The sequence below is a fragment of the Chaetodon trifascialis genome, chromosome 19, assembly GCF_039877785.1.
Source record: "Chaetodon trifascialis isolate fChaTrf1 chromosome 19, fChaTrf1.hap1, whole genome shotgun sequence".
NCBI lineage: Eukaryota > Metazoa > Chordata > Actinopteri > Chaetodontiformes > Chaetodontidae > Chaetodon > Chaetodon trifascialis.
This window is the reverse complement of record NC_092074.1, coordinates 14,430,314-14,451,198: the sequence shown is the minus strand read 5'-3', so window position 1 is coordinate 14,451,198 and position 20,885 is coordinate 14,430,314. Positions and strand designations below refer to the sequence as shown.

Sequence of the window (20,885 nt, the reverse complement as noted above, 5' to 3'; positions counted from 1 at the left end):
GTTTTTTCTGCTCCCACCTCGGCCTATTCTGGGACATGTTCTTTCCTAAGCTCTACTTAGCTAGGTCGCCAGTTTCACGAAGCAAATGAAATGGTCTCTGCTCTAAATACATGTTTATGAAATTCCCAAACTTTCTGTAGCATTCCTGAAGCAGGCCAACACCAAAGGGAAAATTCCAGGGTCTGGAGGACTTGTCCTGGGATAATTTGGTCAAAGCTTGATGAGTTATTCCCTTACAAATGTAGAGTTTTCTTCGGTTTGAAATGAACTTTGTCAGGAAATATTACCAGCCTTATTTCAATAATGTTAGGATACATTTCCTCCAGACCAATTCAGGCCACGCCAAAGAGTATATATCCTGTTACAGTACTCAAAAACACTAATTTGTATGCTTTTAAGATTTTCACTTATGTAAATACTGCCTCATAGTAAATGAGGTTAAGAATAGAGAGAGTTGTAGTTTGCTGTTCCAACATCTGTGGAGAAAATAGTTCATTTAAGCGTTTCTCACCAGATTCACAGTAATTAGATCCTGTTGGATTTTTGATTCGTGCGGAAAGTAACAGCCATGGTAATAATCAGCTTTGCAGACTTTCACATTTTGTTCTGCCATATAAATCAGATTGCTTAATATTTCAGCTTTAGCTTTAACTTGTATTGCTTACATGTGTGGTTCAGAAAACATAAAAAGCACTGATTTGTGGATGCAACTTTGGGAGGCACCAAGCAGACAGGCATAAGGAGTCCAGGTGGATTTTCAGAAAAAAGATTTGTTTGCACAAAAATTACTCAATACATAAAAGTTCTGGGCCAACAAAAGAGGTCAACAAACTTAAACAGAATCTAACTGAACAGAGCAAACAAAGACAAAGGGGATAACAAGAACAATCATTCCTGACTAGACTACAAATTAAACAAAACAGGACAACTAGTCTGTCAGTCGGAATATTTTAGTAATTAACCTAAACAATGACACCAAACCCATCCTATAATTTAAAGACATGAAGAAAATCCTAAACTAAACCTCCTGAATCCCCCCCTGCTGCTCCAGGCACTTGGTACAGTCCAATTGGATACTTCCTGTATTTAACAGCTCTGTTCAAGCGGCCATGTTTTGCTCAGGCCTGGCCAGAAGTCTCTCCTGCAGCAGCTGGACCCCAACACTGGTAAATTAAACAGATAAACTGCAGTGCGACTGTTCAGAAGATGGCTAAACGCGCTACAAAAAGAAGCTAGTTACGTTCAACTTGTGCAAAATAAATATGTATATGTTGTATGAAAACAAAAGCTATGTGTCCTCCTTTAAGTGTTTCTGTTTGATGTCATGAGGTCAACTAGTCAACTAAATGGACAATTAAATGAAAAGGAAACTAAGGTGAGTATGGGAGGGTTACCGACTTTCAGGCTAGCTCTGCGGCAGCAGTTGCGGCCATCTTGTCTTGCTGTTGCAGATCATTTGCTTTTATTTTCCACAGTTCTTATTCATTCAGTGAAGACGAAATCTTTTGGTTTTAGGAGGGAAATTAACATCCACTTTGTCATCCCTAAATGGCACAGATTGTTTTTAGCATTACCTCAGTCTGCCTTAAATAGGCTTTAACAGCTCTGTATGTTTTTTCGGTTCACTTGTTGGTTTTTATTACTCACTGCTTAAAACTTTAAAGCGGTGCTGATTTATGTCGTCCATCTTGCGGTATTGATTAGATGATTGTGCTTCGGGATGGCTGTGCAGCTGCTCTTAGAGGCGAGTCCTTGGATCTTGTGACACAGTAATCCAATTAACCATTTAGCTAAAAGCCTATGCATACCCACACTCCAGTTAGCTTCTGCTTCAAATGCTCACACACGCACACACACACACACACACACACACACACACACACACACACACACACACACACACACACACACACACACACACACACACACACACCCCCGTTCCTACCTAATTAAGTCTTCTCTTGACCATTCATGACCCATGTGTTATTCGTACCTACTTAAAGATACATGAAAGATGTCCCATCCTTTGGCGATGGTGGAGGGCACTGTCCTGTCGTGTATCTGTTGTTGGCTGAAACTACTTTGCTCCTGCTGGAGATAAATGGAGGCCACAGTTGCCGTGTTTCCATCAAGGTGCTTTTATGCAAATTTTGAAATATCGCATTGGAAAAGTATAATAGAAGCGATTCAAAATAACCTCCTCGGTTTCATCAAAAAAATTGGAAACACGGGGGGAGAAGCTAGCCTGCTCTGTCTAAAGCTAACAAACTCCACCTCCCTGCACCATTGAAACTCGCTAATTAACAATGTCTCATTTGTGTAATTGACTTTTTGATTTTTCCTTTCACTTGTCCCCAATATGAACTGTAATATTCATAACTCACTGGAGGAAAAGATTAAATGCAGTGCTGCTTCCTGTGTATTTGTCTGAACAGATGGCACAGTGTAGGATGACTGAAGTCATAGTTGCCATAGATTAGTAATCATGTAAACACTGAGAACAATAAAACTGCAGGCCTGTTTTGTTTTGGAATTAAAACTTTGCTTCATCAAGGCAACGGTCGTGTGAAAGTCCTCTTCCTCGCTGACTCCTAAAAGTGGATCAGAGGACAATGGGGTCGATGAGTGCAGTGCACTGTACAGTGGCTCTTCAAGTTCATATTCCTCTCTGTGGGTGGTGGGGGCGGAGGGCAGCTGTCAGCTTTTACGAGCCTTGCGCCCTGGAAAAAAATTAGTTCCAATCTCCAATCCGACAAAACGCTAATGAGAAGCACACGCGGGCGTTGGGGAGGGGGGCTTTGAGGTTGCGGGGGGTGGTTGTCTGATGGATGACAGTGGAAGGAGCAGAGATGGCGGCCTCTCTGCATCCTCACCCTGCCATGACCTGAAATGCCTCGGAGAGGAGCCGCAAACACGCGCCTCCCTCGGCATTCCTCAGGAAGGCTGCGTTAAGTCATGAAAGATAGACAAAAGAAAGAGACTCTAAACAGCACCTGAGGGCGAGCAGAGAGCAGCTGTGTCAGTATTTCTACATCCAGCTTCCGATGAATTAACGAGCCACAACACACACAGCAGGTTCCATACAGTAACGGTGGTGCGTGTGCGTGATGTTGCCAAACCGAGGCAGATTTTATCTCAGCGCAAGACTAATTACTCAAAGCTTAAACGCCGCTATCTCCAGAATAAACAGTACTTACAAAGTCATACAATACACCTCCAGCGCCAGCGTGTACAGTAATAACATCTCCAAGTGTGTGCCAAGTGGGGAACTTTGGCTGGTTATAAAACAGCGTGTGTGTTCATGCATCATTTCTCGCTGTTTTCATTTGTGTGTTGGATCACATTTCCGAGACACAAGGAGATATTGTTCTCTCGTGTAGTATGTCCTCTCTTTATAGCTTTTTTCCCCCCACGCTCTCCAATCCGTCTTTCTCCGGTTCTCCTGGGCGAACCACCTGAATGTTGCAAATGTGCTGGGAAGTGATGCATCTGAGTGCGTCTGGACGGGCAGCCAAAGGAAAGGCCGCTGTCTGAAGCCAGGGCCTGGATTTGGAGAGTGAGCTGAAAGACATGGCACAGACACTCAGTGTGGGGCGGCATTGAATGAGCTTCATTGTTCACCTCAAACAGCTTCACAGTGTTCGATACATACTGTATGGAGAGGTTGTAACTCTCCACACGACATCCTCAGACTTAATGCGGGAGAGCCGTGCTGTTTTCTTTTTGTGGCAGAGGACGAGAGCGATCCTGTTGGCTTTGAGGTGATGTGCCACCTGTTATTTCAGGGCGTGGCAAAACGTGGAGAGGAACTAAAGCTGAATGAATCTGATTCATGTGGGAACGGATGGGAAAACAAAACAATGATGCTCTCATGCCAGCAAAAGTCAAGAGTCGGGTTAGCAGTATGGACAGATTACTGACAGGGCAAAGCATCACTGTCAATAGAAGAATCATATGTGGGATTTTTTGCCTAAAACTTAAATTGTTCTTTTGTTCTTGATGATGTTAATTCGTCCAAATTGGCTTCTTTCGGACATGGAAGAGGATAAGAGTGTCATCACTGTCCTGAGAAAATCATCTCCAGTGCAGGGTTTCTGGTGGTGGTCCACGTGGGCTGGAAGATTTCAAAGTCCTGCACAAATGGGAGACATTCCGGTCAAATATTATCTGTGTTTATTGAACTTCAAAACAGCTGATAGGCAGACTGCGTAAAGAATGTCGTTGTGGTTTCTGAAAATGCTTGTTAAGGTTTTGCTTGTTTGGCCGTCTGGCAGGCAGGATACGGCATTCAATGAGCTTTGCCAGAGTGAAGCACCAATAAGACAAATGTAGCCGTCACATATAGCTTAGCCCATAGCCTACACAGCCATTAAAAAGGATATGTGGAAATTAAATTTAGCCTATTTTAATACATTTCAAATTGTGTTTTTATCTAATTTCATTGGCCCAATTTGGAGATACGTGATATTCATTGGGTATCGCCGCCTCATTGAAGTGGGTACATTTTCAGGAAATTGCCTTTACATTAGCAGCTTGAGGCAGGCCGTGGTTACATAATCCTCTTCACACCGTTCTCAACATGCAGGGCTGACACACAGTTCAAATACCTGCCTCTTAATGCTAATTAAAGTGGTTATTCTTGACGCCCATTCAGTCTTCTTCGGTCATGATGTTTAGCTCCTGCGCTCTTTGTGATTGGTCCATAGAAGCGGTGTCTCAATCTAACGTGTGCTGTCTTGTCTTCGCAGGTGAATCCACATATCTGGATGACCACGGCCCCCCTGCTCCGAGAGTAAGTCTTCCTCTGCATCTCTGTGTGTCATTTCCCATTTGGCTCGCTCTCCTCTTTTATCCCCTTTTTGACCTTCGTTTTTTTTTTTTTCCCTGACCCGTCTGTCTCTGATGTGTCTCTGATGTGCTGCCCTGCGTTTCCAAGCCAGTTCAGTCCAGTCAGGATAAGGGTTAGGTCTGTGTGAAGGAGCTGCGTGCAAACTCACTCTAAATACCAACTAGACCTGGCTTCATTGCTACAGTAAATGCTCTGAGCGCACTCACACACACACACTTTCTCTCTCACACACACATACAGCGCTGACACAGGGGCCTTGTATTCATCCAGCTGCATGTCTGCATGACTATCTCTCCTCTGTGCTCCCTCTTTCTCCCCCTGCCAACTTCTTTCTTCCCTCATCTGCCCCTTGTTCATTATCTCCTTTTATCAATTGCCACCTCATTTTCACCTCATTCCTCGCCTGTTTTATACCCCTCTTCCTCATTTCTTTTTACCTTTTTTCCACTTTTTTCCTGGTTTACGGCACAGCATTTAGCTCATGGCTGAGCTGAGACTGTTTGCTTGCAGGTTTGTTTGCGGCTGACGTTAGCAGCTGTTGCTTTAAGTTAGATCACATCTGGGCTTTGTTTGTGAGTTTTGTGTTTACTTTGAAAAGCCCGTTCAGGCCACAGAGCCAAACCAGGCAACCCCAGAGCTTGTTTCATACAGATAACAGTCAAGTGTTATTTACATGAAACAAACTGTGGCTGACTGGAGCGCTGCGCTGAGGTGCTTAGAATTTAGTTTTCAGGGAACATCAGTTCTGAAACAAACCTTTACGCCCTCACTTAAAACAGGCTCACAGTGCCAGTTCATTTATACATACCGCAGGTTTGATGCCAGGTTTTCAGTATTAAATGGGTTTGCAAAACTGTTGTGGAAACTAAGTCTTATAAATTCCAAATAGTTCCCACTGGGGAGTGTTGAGAGTGTAACAGCTTGACTATGTCCTGCGGCCACTCTGAATGATGCTGAATATTTACATTATGATGCAAACACAGAAGCTCTGGAATTCACTGTGACACAGAAAAGTGTGACTTTAATGGTGCGGGCCGTCTCCAAGAAGCAGAGGGGACCGAGGTTGTTTTGTGCTTAAAGCATGGGCAGACATTACCAAAGCATTGTCCTCATGTACTCAGTGTCGCTCTGAGTTGATAAAAATGTCCATAAATCCATCGCGATCATCTTCAGCTGTGCTTTTCGAGTAGCAGCAGCTGGTGTTTTTGGACTTTTTTTGCCCCAGGTTTTGCCTCTCAGGCTACAAACACGACTGGCTGCCCTATCCTGAGACTGGTGCAGCTTGTTGGGTTGTTGAGCTGCAGACAAGATTCAGGGCTTAAAAAAACATCCTCTGTGTAATTCAATCTTTATTTTTAATGACAAACGTGCTAAAATTAGACCCATAAAGTTTCTATGCAAGTTTATTTCTGAAGCCCAAAGCGCCAAAGTTTGAAATCAATAGACTTTTCTTTCTCTCCCTCCTTTCACTCCAGCTCTATGACTTGAAATTTAGTAGCTTCACAGGCTTCACTACATCCAGCCTCCATAGACACAGACAAACCTGATTATAAGCTAGCTGCTAACCTTGATTGATTCCATATCTGTCGTCATCTCGTCTCCCAGGCAGACGATGCTAATGCCGTGTCGGTGGCGAGCGCTACATCAGCCACATCTCTCATTATCTTATTTTGTTGACATGCTGCTGCAGCTGAGATTGATCTTCTATTTCAGCAGAGGCCTTTTGTTGTGCAGAACGTGCATGCAGAAGCGCTGACGGTTCTGGTAAATGTAGGCGAGATGAAAAAAGTCGAGTCACGAGCTCGACATAAATGAGAGCGTATGGAAAAACCGCGCAGCTCTCAGAATAAAGTTACGAGTCTTTATGTGTACGGAAGCATGACAAGAATATGCCACTTCATGGAGCTCGTTTCCCATCATGCTTTCTTTCCATTTTCTTAATTGCAACACATTTTATGTTGTTAGTCTTTGTAGTGAGCTAATATTTTCCATATTTAATGATCCTGGAAGACAAAACAGAACATTTGCGCTGATAAACATGCAAGCTTTATCGCTCATTCACGAAAGCATTTCATTCTCCATTAAATTTCTGCATTCGGTTAGTGTAATACATGTGGTGCTACTAAAAGTTTCCCAATTTCCTCCCAGCCTCTGAAAATCAATTCATCTTAATTCACATAAACATCCTTGGATGGAAGCTCTGCAGCCGCAGCAGTGAGAGTCCATCTTTCCCTCCTTCTGCGGGTGAGAGTGGAGATGAATGGACACATCATTAATAACAGGAAGTGCTGAGAATCTCTACTGTGCCCGGACTGAAATCTTCACATGCTGTTCTCCACTCAGCGTGGGATGAACAGAGAAGTGAACCCAGAGCAGGGCGAACTAAAACCAGCAAAGGGCAGGTTAGCGGTGGTGCGGGTTTCCAGGAACTGCAGCAGGAGGATGGATGGAGTGTGCAGTGGTCCTGATACGTGGCCAACCAGGACATCCTCTCAAACGCGCTGTTACATGATTGAAGAATTATGTTCGTCCTCCGCAGATATGGGTGGTCAGGCGGCGAGACGGAGACGATAATGCATGTGGGTTTGTCGGACCGGTGTCTCAAAACAGCACATAGCGTTTGGAGGTTTTGCTATAAGTGTGTGGGCAGGGTGCTAGGAAAGAAAAGGACGTTGAGAATGGAAGAGGACAGAAAATGGAACAGAGAGCGTGAGAGAGAGGAAAGGTGCAGGACTACTCATCTCCGCTAAGTCTGGAGCTGTAAATACCACAACAACAGCCTGACACTGGGGAGCAGGAGCGCCCAGATCAGACATGGTGGAAAGCAGCCCTGTTATATAATACTTTTTTACACCCTGGATCGACTATTGACAGAATCCCTCACTGGCAGACGCTGCGAACATTTCTCACAGCGTGCATCAGAAACCTAAGCTCTGCAGAGCGGGAACAACAATAGCGCGAACTGAAAGGTCGCCCTTTCTGTGCTGTCAGTGGGAGATCTGGACTTTTGATGGCATCTCTGATGTTATTCTCGCATTATACAACGGCAGGCTGTCCGAGGTCTGACACAGTCATTTGTCATCATATCAGCAGGGCGGTGGTGTCCTGCAAAACACTGCGTGTGTTTCATCCGCCTCATTATTGTGATAAGCTGAGAAGTTACTTGGCAAAGACTGGGGAATGTTGGACTGCTGTCCAACAGAGCCATCTCTTATTTGCTCGAAATTGTTTTTCCGCTGAATTTCTTCATTATTTGGAGACTTTTGTTTTGCTTTTGGACACCACTAACCTCAAATATCCATCCATTATCTATACTGCCTATCCCTTTCGGGGTTGCAGGGGGGCTGGAGCCTATCCCAGCTTCAACGGGCGAGAGGTGGGGTACACCCTGAACCGGTCGCCAGCCGATTGCAGGGCAACATACAAAGACAAACAAACATTCACACCTAGGGGCAATTTATAGCCTAATGAGCGTGTTTTTGGTCTGTGGGAGGAAGCTGCAGTGCCCGGAGAGAACCCAAGCATGCACGGGAAGAACATGCAAACTTCACACAGAAAGGCCCCGCCCGGGGATCGAACCGGCAACCTTCTTACTGTGAGGCACACGCACTACCTGCTTGCGCCACCGTGCCGCCAACCTCAAATATATGAAACGATATCCTTGACAGTATGAACTGATGTATGAGATGGCTTTCCAGTAAACGATGACAGCGTGTGAGCGAGTGACACAAGCCGAAGCATGCCTGTCAACAAAGCTTGCATAAGCTTGCGAAAGCACGGATATCACCCGTGAATTGTTTTTTTCCAGCGCACCAGCCCTCATCCTGGGGCTAATGTACCCACACGGCTTATTTTCACATTGTGTCAAACAGGTTCAGCCTCTAATAACGTCCGCTAAAATGCTCCGATCCTGGGAAAAACAAACAGTACGTGGGACCGATGCGGCGATGACGTGCGATCGCAGTCTTTCTTTGTCCCTCCTCGACTCCTTTCGCTCCTGTCGTTCCTTTCTCTGTCTTTCTGCTGGCGTCCAGAGAGGCCCTCTGTGTTTTCACTGAGCCTGTGCTTGGGTGGAACTGCTGCTTTTGGAGGAGACGAAGCAAAATCAGCAAGTGTGTGTGTGTGTGTGTGTGTGGGGGCACGCTGAGCTCTGTGGTGTGGAAACTACTGTCTGCAGCAGCCGGAGCTAAAGAGCACTGAGATTAACAGAAGATGAATAATAAATTTCATGTCACAGCAGAGAGAAACAAGTAAGCGAGGGCTCATATTCACCTGTCAGTCACTCATTCGGACTATAAATCGAGCCAATTTGTTCATAAAGTAGCCACCCCGTGAGTCAGTGAACTAGTTAATTCAGTCAGTCAGACTCGCTTCCAAACCCCCCCGCCACCCCCGGGAAAAGCACAATCACCATTCCAGACTGGGAATGAAGACAAGAATTTATCACTGCCGCATTTTCCCCCCACTGATTTACAGGAAGACTTTATTTGAAGTGATGAGGGAGACGATTCTTTCGAGGCAACACAGGCCTGATCTGTCTTTGTTTTATTGCGGTGGATCTTCATCTCTTTTAAAAGAAATCTTCCCAGTATCTTTCAAGCGACTTCCTCGCTCCCTTTTCTTCCCTTAAATCCTCTAACTGGCCCCCATTTTCTGCCGCTATTGTTCTCACCGGTGAATTCGCTTGGATAGCCTTCATCCTTAAGGGGCCGCTTGTGTAAACCTTGCAGACCCTCGGGGATAATTGCCAAATTAGTGCATTCTTGCTGCCCTTGCGCTAAAATGACTCTCATGTTCAATAAGCACGGCAGCCACAACTTCTTCCTCCTCCTCGCGAGCAGAGATTTACTGTAACAAGCCTGTTTCTCAAAGAGGACCGTTTTACACGCTCATATCCACTTTCTGTGAATCATCGCCGAGCTACTTGTTTAATTGGTGAGTCATGGGATGTGTTCAGGCTCATGCTGCGGCTTGTGCTTCAGTGTGTGTGTGTGTGTGTGTGTGTGTGTGACAAAACGCTAAAAAGTTGCGTCAGTATTGCTTTGCAGAGAAGTCAGCAGAATCTCTGACTCATTGAGTTCCGTGGAGGAATAAGCGTATGAGGAGAGAAAATGAAAGCATGCATGCCTGCGCTCAGTCTGTGTGTGTGCGCGCGTGTGTGTGTTTCGCAGCTGAACGGGAATATGTTGCAGGGTCAATTGAGTCCAGCCCCAGGGAGAGCCGATGTGAGAAACAGAGGTCGAAGGTCAGGCAAAAGGAGGCAAGAGAATCTAGCTGGTGTTTGATGAATTTCCTCAGTTTTTGACCTTGTTTTCTCCTCTTTCTATGACTTTTCACACCTTGTTTCCTTTTTTTTTCCTGCTTTTGGTGGCCAGGTTCGTTGTGCTGACACACTGGCGCTCTAACAACATGGTCTATAAATACAGTGTACATCAGTATATTCATATGCGGGAGTTATCAGTTGTGAGTAATAATGTGTTCCAGTTCAGTTTAATCCATATAGTGGATCAGTTTGTCTATAACTCCATGTTTTTCTGTGTGTGTGTGTGTGTGTGTGTGTGTGTGTGTGTGTGTGTGTGTGTGTTCGCAGGTGCTCCCGTTCCCCAGCCAGGTGGTTTATAACCGTGTGGGGAAGTGCGGCAGCCGGACGGTGGTCATCTTGCTGAGGTTGCTGGCTGAGAAGCACCAGTTCAACCTGGTCTCGTCAGACATCCACAATAAAACACGCCTCACGAAACATGAACAGGTGAGACGGTGGCTCTGTAGACTCCGTCATGGTGGAGGGGCAGAGGCTTTATGGCGTTTTGTCGTTTGGCTTTTACAGTTTTTAACATAGGCAAGAAGAAGTTGGATGGAGGCGATCTTTTAGAGTACAGCCAGTACAATCAGCCTCTTTGATATTTCCATACATTTTTTCATATTATTAAAAGCAGAAAAGCTCATCTGACATAATGTTACTGCAGAAGCAACAGCAGCCAAAGGCAAATCTAAAATTAGGTGTAAGTCTTACAGTCGACAGAACAACTCAACTCAAAGTCCATCGCATCACTTGATCCTCATCAGATGAAGAGTTTGCCCAATGCATGGAAAAATCAATGTTCAAATTTCCATATTTATACAGTGTGTCTACATTTTTCTTTTTTATTCTGCTAACTTCTGGGAATTGCAGCATTAAAAAAATCAATCTATTTTTATTGCACAGGCCTCTGTGGGACCTTGTGGTTTTCAGGGTCCTGCTTCTGAAGCCACAGCTTTATACGTTCATCAGCTCTACATGCTGTAAATATTCAGCCTGGCCCAAATCACCTCAGCAGATTCAAAGCAGAAGCTGTTGTCAAATTCTTCAAGAAACAAACAGCCTCCCCAGTAACCCTTACTGTCATTAAAAAAAAACAAAAAAAACAGTGAACATAGCAGCAGCAGGAGCTCGTTCAGGGTTTCTCTTCATCCAGTGTGAGAACAAGGGTGAAGAATAGAAAATCTCCTTTTATTATTTCCTGAAATGTCTTGAGGACACGAGTGCTGGCTTTCCAGAGGAAAAACTGCTTTCATTTAAAAAAACCGCAACCTTTTGAGATACTGAGAAGTGCTTGGCCTGTGCTGCTGGGAATGCCAGTGCAAAGTCTAATGTGCATAAAGCATAACTGATTTTCTTTTTTTTGTCGCTAAACACACATAATATTTCTCTGACTTTCTCCACTAACCCCTGAAATGTTTCATTTTCAAAAACTAAACAAATAACTCATGCAAATAGAAGATTTTCCTACTGCTTTAGGGTCGGATTTACTGGGCACTGTGTGTTTTGATGCGAACACGACTCCCAACCGTGGTTCCAAAACAAGCCCCAGTTTGGCAGCTGTGAGGGCAACTAACAACCAGACTGAAGTGTCACTGAGCAACAGCCCTGTGGAGTATTCAGACATTTTATTTAATTCAAAGTACCAATACCACAGTGTAAAATCACTCCACACATCATAATGTAATCTTTAACACTCTATCATACTGTATAAACTCATTATGTTTTTGTTAATTCTGCAAAGAAAGATAGCTGCAAAATGATTTATTTAGATAAAAAGTACAACACATCCCCTGAAATATGTCAGATGCAACGATAAAGTAGCATAAATAATTCTTGGGTAAATGTACTGAGTTACGGTCCTGTGCTGAAGTTACACCGCAGATGCTGCAGCTGACTCTGACCTTTTGATATTTCATGATGGGGGCAAAAAAGCAGAAACAACCAATGAGATCAATAATTTTCATCGGTGGTAAATGCAGGAACAGTTTGGTTCCTCAGAACTGTTCATGACCAAGCTTCCTCATGTGCACTTCAGTCGGTGACATTTCCCACTAATGCAATGCCTCCTTTAGTCATCTGGGTGCGTGGAGGACTGGACGAGTGTGTGTCGTGTGGGAGGATTGCAGCGATGACTCACATCCTTTCATGACGTTATTAACAGCATCCTTTAGGAATAAGCTACTGCTAACCACCTATAATGGTCAGCAGATGCTAAATATGTGCAGTGTAACCATTACTGACCGGCTTCATGTACTAAATGTTAAGCCAATATTGGAACAGCGACCTGTTTATCCATTCATCACACCCTGAAACGCTGGCTGCACACAGTGGCAGAACACCATTGGATTCATTAATTCGTGGACATAAAACATCTCTGTGAATGGTCCCAAGCAATGCTCCTCAGAGAGTGTGTTCATTCCAGTGTCTGTGCAAGGGGGTCTGTCAAAGAGTGCGTGCCTGTGTTTGTGTTTGTGTGCGATTCTGTAAAGTGCGTCTCCGTCTTTGTGTGTTTGTTTGCGTGTGTACTTCTGTGCATGTTTACTTATGCAGATCCAGACGTGCGTCGCCTAAGTTTAGAGATGCTGGTCTCATCAGTTGTGGTTCTGGCGCGAGACTGCAGCTTTTGGACCGTTTTCCAGCTGGCTCTCCCAGTAGTCTGCTAATGGGTTTGCCCAGGGTTGATGCCTTGCGCGTGGGTTGCCAAAAAGTGAAGGTGCCTTATCCGTCTGGAGCTGTGTAGAGCTGCTGCAGATTTGCGGCGTATAGTGACCCATCTGTCCCTTTCAGCACAGGGGGGGAACAGGCTCAGTGGGAGAGAGAGGTTTTAGAGTCTTCCTGGAAAAGAAAAAACAAAGTCATCCTTAAAATCCAGAAACGGAAAGACAGCATCTTTATTGTGAGCGTGTCTGCGTTCATGTGGGATCCCGTTTCCTGCCTCTTACCAAGAACATTAACCAGCAGACAGATGCTCTGCAGCCGCAAACCCCGTGTATCTGCATCACATAGCCACAGATACGCAAACACTGAAAAGTGTCTGGGCCCAGGACAAACATAGACTGCAAATAGTTATTCCCTGGTAGCATCCCGTCAGCTGCACTCAAAGCAACAGTTTGCTCGCTTACAGAGAACTGGACATGGTGCGACAAGAAGTCTGCTCGAACTCTGACGCAGTTGTGCCATTTCTTAGAAACTGAGCGTATTTATTATGGAGTAAAGCTCTCACTTCCTGTATTATGACTCTCATATACAGTCTATGCATGGATGAGCACTTGCTGGAGCATTGTATTATGTCTGACCTCCATACTGTCTGTCTCCAGCGCAGGTGCTGACTATTTAAGCGTCTTTAGGTTCTGGGTGTAGCTACATGGAGACGAATTGAATTGAGTTGAACGCAGGGCAGCAGTCATAGCTTTTTGTGGTTTTTGGCTCTTCCCCTGTTTCCCCTGATGAGTCCTGTGTGGACGCCACGGGGGCTCAGGAAGGAGGGGGGAGGCGGGGGTCGAGGGCTTGCAGGTATGCCTGGAATCTCAGACTGTCCTCCACTTTCCCTCAGTCTCCCTGCAGCTCTCTCTGGTAAATGAGAGGGGGTCTGGCCAGACAGACCAGAGGGGTGGGTCAGAAAACACACACACACACACACACACACACACACACACACACACACACACACACACACACACACACACACACACACACACACACACACACACATACATGCACAAACTCACCAAATGTGCCAAATGTGTTCAGGCTCTGCACATCAACCTGAGCGTGGGGGGAGGGGACAACAGGGGTTGGCTCTGGGCTAATTGGTCTGGACTAATGGTCGAGGGGGCAGTTTGCAGAAAATAAACTTTTTTTTGAACGTAGAATTGAAATGAATTAATAGAGACACAGCATGCAGGAGGGACCCGGAGCGGTGAAATGAATTCTACAGCGCTAATGAAGGTTTTAAATTTTACATTTTCCTGCAGGAGAGATCGACAGAAAGTGGAAGCAGGGTGAGTGGAAATGTACTGAGTTTATAGAGAAGAGGGAGGGTGTGAAGCCCAAATCTGACTGGGGCCTCAGATTAACTGCCTTGTGTACATAAACAAGTATACATATTATTGTTGCTATCCAAATAGTCCTGCTATGACGCAACAGGCGCCCATACATAGTTTATAAGAGCAGGACATTCAAACAGTTCCTCGGCCAATCAATGCTCTCTATTAGAAAGATTTCTATGTAAAGAGAGATTCAGTCTGTTATTACGGGACACGGCAGAAGTATGTCCTTTATACCAAAGTCAGACACCTACGATGGAAGAAGAAATGAACTCCAATTTTAAACTTTCAAAGGATCATTTAAAAAGATAGATTTTTAGTTTTTTAGGCAGACTGTGTGTGGATGAAACCCCCTGCTCTCGCTCAGTGACCACTGAAAGTATTACTGTGTTATCATCTGGCTGAAGGTCCTTCGTTATTTTCAGATTCATCCAGCGCTCTCTGCCCTCTGCATTGTGTCAGATGTTTCGAGTCCTTGAACTCGCACACCCACACTTCTACCTTCCACCCATACGGTATGATCAATGGTTCCTCAGCATATGAATGACGTTGGATGTGCAGCACTGTGGAAGAGCTTTTTAGCCATGCCAGCGGCGTGGTTGCAGGGGTGGCGGCGTTAGTCAGTCCACCACTTTGGTGCTGACTTATTTCAACAGCTATTGGATGAATGCCATGAAATATTCATGTAGCCCTCAGGATGAATTTCACCGGGGGTGGTGCTCTGACTTTTCCTTGAAGACTATCATCTGGTTAAAAGTTTAATTTGTCTAATATGAATTTATAGTAGATGCAAACAGTATTTATTAATTTTACTGACCTTCCTATTCTCCTCCATCATTTTGATTTTATTTGCTTCTGCCTGCTCACTGGCCCTCTGTTGGGCCCTCTGCTCTGTAAAGCACTTTGTAAATCTCGTTTTTAAAAGGTGCTATATAAATACAGTTATTATTATTATTATTATTATTATTATTATTATTATTATTATTATTATTATTATTATTATCAAATACCTGCAAACTTGGCATTCCCATCAGGCTGTACTGTATTTTCTGTTCACTGCTAATTAGCAAATGTTAGCATGCCAACATGTTAAACTGAAGAGGATGAACATTATACCATCAGCATTATTGTTATCATCGTGTTGCATGCTTGCAAAGTGCTGTTTGTTCAGTGAAGCTGAACTGGTTTTAGCGTGAAGAGGACATTTGGATCCCTGTGAGGGGCAATCCTCAACCCTGTTTTTATTCAGGACCGTCAAAACCAGCATCTGGATCAATAAGGCTGTTCGAGAGCTATGCTAAGAGGAGATGTTCCAATCACAGCTGCTGTTGAAGCCACGTGTTTTTCCATGTGTTCCTCCAGCTCTGGCCTTGGTCTGTGTTACTGTCTGAATAGCAGAGGGACTCATTGAATTCCCCGTGTGCAGTTTTCAGCTGTTGTTTATCATTCAGTTGTGCTTACCAGTTAGCACTAAAGACTACTCTATAAACGATCAGATCTTCAGTTCAGTACCTCCAGCTTGGTTGTGTCTGTTAATGTCTTCTGGTTGGAAGACATTCAGGGATCATGCCCACGTCTCTGTAATACCTGCTCGTTGGTCGAAGGGCCTGCAGCATGGAGCAAAGGATGCTGGGGAATAGGATGAAAGAAACTGGAGTGTTGCATATTTGAACTGGCTGAAGAAAATAAGCGTCTGGCAACAACATGTGTCACGGATGTGGCAGTGGCACGTGGCCGTCTACACCCTCCTCCGACCAGCAGTGCAGTTGGCTGGGACATGGCCTGCGTTACTGTGGAATAAGTCGTGCTTAATCAGGTAGATAAAGAGAAAAATGTAAAATAACATGAAATGGGACAAATGAGCCCCACAAAATACACAAACTAGGAGAAAACTTAAAACCCTTGATGAATTCATGGATTAGTTTCTTGACCATTACCCCTCTAGGCATCCCCTAAAGTCCTCTGATCTCTGATGCTTCTCGCTCTCGGCCTGTAACTCTCAAGTCTTAATCTGCGTCGTCTGATGAAGGTCCACTGGAAGTGTTTCAGAATTTCCAATTGAATTAGTCTGCTTTTTTAATAGACAGACATTTTCCTGAGATTCTGCCCTCCAATCTGATCAGTCTCACCAATGAAGGGTTGGATAAGTTGATGTGTCGCAGGTGGTTAATGCAACTCTGTGGACCTCTTGCGTCTCAGTGCTAATGCCATCCATAAATGCATTCAAACGTATTGCCAACATGATGACTAGCCAGCCATGACTGAGCCATTATAACGTGTTTTTATTGTTTTGGAATTAGATGTATTATATGCTCCACTGGTGCAGAGACATAACTTGTATAGTCCCTAATTTCTTCCATGCGTGAGTGGGAAAACTGGAACTTGCATTCAGAATGATTCCAGTATGGAGCTATTTACGGAATGACTCAGAATTCAGTTTCATTTTCAGGGCTTTCAGTCAAAGAGCTCATGCAAGGGATTTGCACTGTATGTGGCACTACTGTGATATCTCAGAGTTTGTTTTGGCTACTGGGAGCCTCTCTCCATGCAGACGTGGAAAGCCTTTGGGATGTCTTTTAATCTTCCATAGCAGCAGAGGAAGACTTGGAATGATTGCTTTAAAGATGTTGGCTTCGATGGGCATGACTCAGGGGAAACTGCATCAGCGGTGATGGATATTCTTCAATGAACAAAACAATGATATAAATTTGCCAAGCTGTGCAGTCAAGGCAGAGGTTGAAACTTCGGTGAGGTCAGTCTGTCGCGGAAGATCCTGCAAATTGAATCAAGGTGGACCCACCGGCAGATAAATATACAGCCAAAGTACGTTTTCTAAATGTTATGTGCTCTGTTCAAACATTCAACCACTCTTGGATTTGTTTGACAGTACCTGAAGATGCTGTTTGCTTTTTGTCTGCAGTTGGTTTATTAGAAAGCATCAATGTAAGGCCCACCTGGTTTCTGTTTGAAGCCTCTGCACAGCGTCAGAGATACCTCGACTTTATGTCAGGATCAGACCTTCACTTGTCTCAAATGATTGTGCGTATTTACGGCGAGACATGAAACCAACTGTTTTTTTGTTCCTTTCAGGTGGATCTCATGAAGAACATCAGTAATATCCCTCAGCCATTCCTCTACACACGGCATGTTCACTTCCTCAACTTCACCAGGTACAGTAGTGCACCCACGTACAATGATGCTGCGTTTGGAAATGCAGTAACTTCATGTTTGTTGGTCCAGAGTTGCAACTTTAATAAAACAGGTGTTCACTTGCATTTTTATTTGCCTTTGTAAGGTTCAGGATAGAGCAGCCTGTCTATATCAACATAATCCGGGACCCCATCAACCGGTTCCTCTCCAACTACTTCTTCCGTCGCTTTGGTGACTGGAGGGGGGAGCAGAACCACCTCATCCGCACTCCAGGGATGAAAGATGATGAGAGATACCTGGTGAGACCATTGCTTTGAAGCAGCAGTTAATTACTGTTTCTGGCTCGACAAAGCTATTTTCTCAAGCGGAACTTTGAGATTTAGTTCATGCTTCAAGCTGTATTTCATGTTTTTCTAACGCAAGAATATTTTACGCACAAATTGTCCGGATGTGGCGGCTTTGATGTTTGCACTCTCACTGACGGTGTCTTGATGTTTTTAGGGGTTTCCATTGATTTGTCTCCGTCGACTGTCTTTTTTTTCAAGTGTTACACAAAGTGCAGTTACGTAGGCACGCAGGGACTGTTGATTAATTAGCTGGAGTCTCGTGGCTAAAGCTTTGCGCCTGTCCTGGAGATGGTAAAGCCTTTGGATTAGGAGGAATTCATTATTTATACATGTGGTTTGGGCTGGCTACGGCACCTTTTCCCTGTACATTTGAAGCAGCGCATCCTCGGTCGTAACACTGTCAGATTTGTGATGAAGAGAACTGACGAGGTTCCCCCGTCTATGAGCTACTGCCCGGAGAAAAACTTGACGAGCAGATTTATTATGATGAGGCTCATTATGTTCAGTTTTCCCTTTTTTCATGCCACAATACCCAGATTTTGGGTTTATCCAGAGTTTAGGTCACCATGCATTTTGTGTGTCTTGCTGCAACACCGCATTAATAATAATATTTTTGTATTACTCATTTTTAAAATGTGATTTTCTCTCTTTTTTAAGCTCTAATTAGGAGCAAATATAGAGGAGCAATAATGAAGCCTGCTTCAGAGATGGTACCACGGTCAGTTACCATGTTGCTCTGGTCCCAAAGTGAACCTGTGCACACTGTAGAAAACCTCATTTAAAGAGCCAAACAAAGTCTTCCCCTCTATCTCCCTTTCATCTCCCTCCCAGTGCCCACAAGCCCATTTACTCTCATATGGACATTAACTAAATCAATGCCACGGATGTTTATGGTTTGATATACTAATGCGTTTGCAGTATTTGACAGAGCTGCACAGTTATTTTATGACTGAGTCGCTGGCAGGCCAAAAGCAGCGCTTTAAATCTGTATCTGTTTTCATTCCACGCCAGCTGCTTTCATAACCTGAAGCTCAGCTGAGACATGAAATGAAATGCCGTATACTAATTTCTGATTCTGGTATGACCTTGATGCACACTGATTATAGAGGGATGTGAGCTAAGGAGCGTTCAACAGTAATGATACTGTCGTACTATGTTACTGTATCTAAACACGCTGTATAATCGTCCTCAAGAGATCATAACAAGAGCATAATCCCGCTGACATCCATTTTTTATCACATATGATTCACGCATTCATTCATTATTTAACTGATGCTCGGCATATGCTGTTTCAGCCGGATGATTGTTTTCTTGTGTTTGAGCTCTGTTTGCTGTTATCTTGAGTCGAACATTAACTTCCCAAACGTTAGAATATAAGCAGACACAACATCTCTTCGACACAGAAGTATATTAAAACCACTCTCAGCTCTCTTTGAAGATGTCTGACACGTGGTGTCGCCGGAGGCAGGAAGGAAAATTGTAAGGCCACGGCAGGCTGATGCTAACCCAATATTTAAATCTGATTATGATTCCAATTAGAGACCTGATTTAGTATAACCACATCAGAAACTCTGTATCCTGCATCTGCCGTGCAAAGGTGTTTACCCCTGTAGCACCATACTAAAGGCAATGCCTCTCATATTTTACAGTACATGCCGTTTGGAGCATCGCTTTAATTTTCAAGTTGCCAGTTTTTGATCTCTGTGTGAGTTTTACACTGTGGAGGAGCTAAGTACAGTTTGGCTTCACGGCTGTGCACTTAGCAGTGAAGTGCTGGGTCTAATGTGAGGCTGGTAGTGAGACAAATCACTACATTTAGGAAAGTGGGAGTAAGTTGGCAAAAGCAGAACATGTTTTGGCCTGAAAAGCAGGTCAAAACAATGATCGTATTGATAGTTGGTCAAGATTTTGAGGCAAATCAATATCCAGGCAGACACGCAGGTACGCTGCCAGCCGTTCCTCCCCCACACTCCTCCATGCTGTCAGAGACCCTGAGAGCTCAGAAGGCCATACTGAGAGGCTCACAGGAGTGAATGTCATTCTGGCTTGAGTCTGACTGGGTGTAATTAAGTATTGCACTGCTTTCCCTGGAGTTTTGGACCATGTGAGTTGAGTTATTAAAGTATGTAGACCACGGGGGCCCCTTGCTACAGTTAAAGGGGAGGAGGAGGCTGTGCTGCTGTAGACTGGCTTACCTGTGTGTGTGTGCGTGCGTGCGTGTGTACGCTCCTACACGTATGAGGACCAAAAGTCTTTAACAGGGTTTAAAACTGACTCAACTTTTCCGAAGTGATGATATTTCGCTGCTGCTGGCCTCTTTGGGTTAGTTTGGGTCATTTGCTTTGAGTCACACAATCGCCTCAACTATACTTCCCCAAATCTAGGACTCGTTCTCCAGAAATATGTAGAACTGAGATTTGGCTGCATACCAAGTGCATAGATAAAAAGTGTCACCGCCCTCTGTTCTGGTTTTGCTTCACGCTTTTTTTCCCTTCTTACTTTACATTGCTGTTGTTGGTGTTATGTATTTCTTCTGACTCTGCTCAGCAGCAACAGCGGCCTAGCTTACCCATTCAGCACAAACATCTCACAGCTATGCTAAATCATATCTATAAATAAGTAGCTGTAGGCATATGCCACACTAGCATTTGTATAACGCTGCAGATTGCAGCTGCTGTGGAATTCTATACACCGCATAATGTGCTGAACCCCTCTGAAAAACTAATTACAGGCTCAGGAATGAATTGAGGAATCAACATTGAGAGTCACAGACACACGCTGACTGATATATAATAGCTGTAAATAGTAATGTGGTGAAAATGTATGTTTTAGGTAGAGCTGAGATTAAAATTTGGTTTTAAAGATTTAAAGACAAGGAAGAGAGTCGAGCCTTCAGCTCCTGCGACATCATGTAGCAACCCAAAAAAATAAAAAAGCCGCAGCATTGACATATTAAACACCCAAAATAAGGCTTAATATAAAGCCTTGTACAGAGTTTAGATCCGGATTGGAAGCCAGAAGATGAACGTCCTCACGCATTTAACATCTCAAATATCTGTGTGTGTGTATGTCAGCGTGAGTGCCCTGCTGTGTCAACACTCAGAGTTCAGACTCGTGTTGGATATGCATCCCCTGCCTGGTGTGCATTAGCCCTGCCTGCCCCGCGCCGCGTCTACATGAGGGGCGTCAATGAA

The 20,885-nt window shown here is 44.3% G+C and overlaps 1 protein-coding gene across 1 annotated transcript in view; it reads left to right on the top strand.

Moving 5' to 3' along the window:
• usta (uronyl 2-sulfotransferase a) overlaps positions 1-20,885 on the top strand; it is a 50,543-nt gene that overhangs the window by 23,813 nt on the left and 5,845 nt on the right. Inside the window, exons 2-5 of the mRNA XM_070986699.1 lie at positions 4,749-4,792; positions 10,440-10,595; positions 17,285-17,364; positions 17,490-17,643. Coding sequence (XP_070842800.1) covers positions 4,749-4,792; positions 10,440-10,595; positions 17,285-17,364; positions 17,490-17,643 — 434 coding nt within the window. The remainder of the gene's footprint in view (positions 1-4,748; positions 4,793-10,439; positions 10,596-17,284; positions 17,365-17,489; positions 17,644-20,885) is intronic.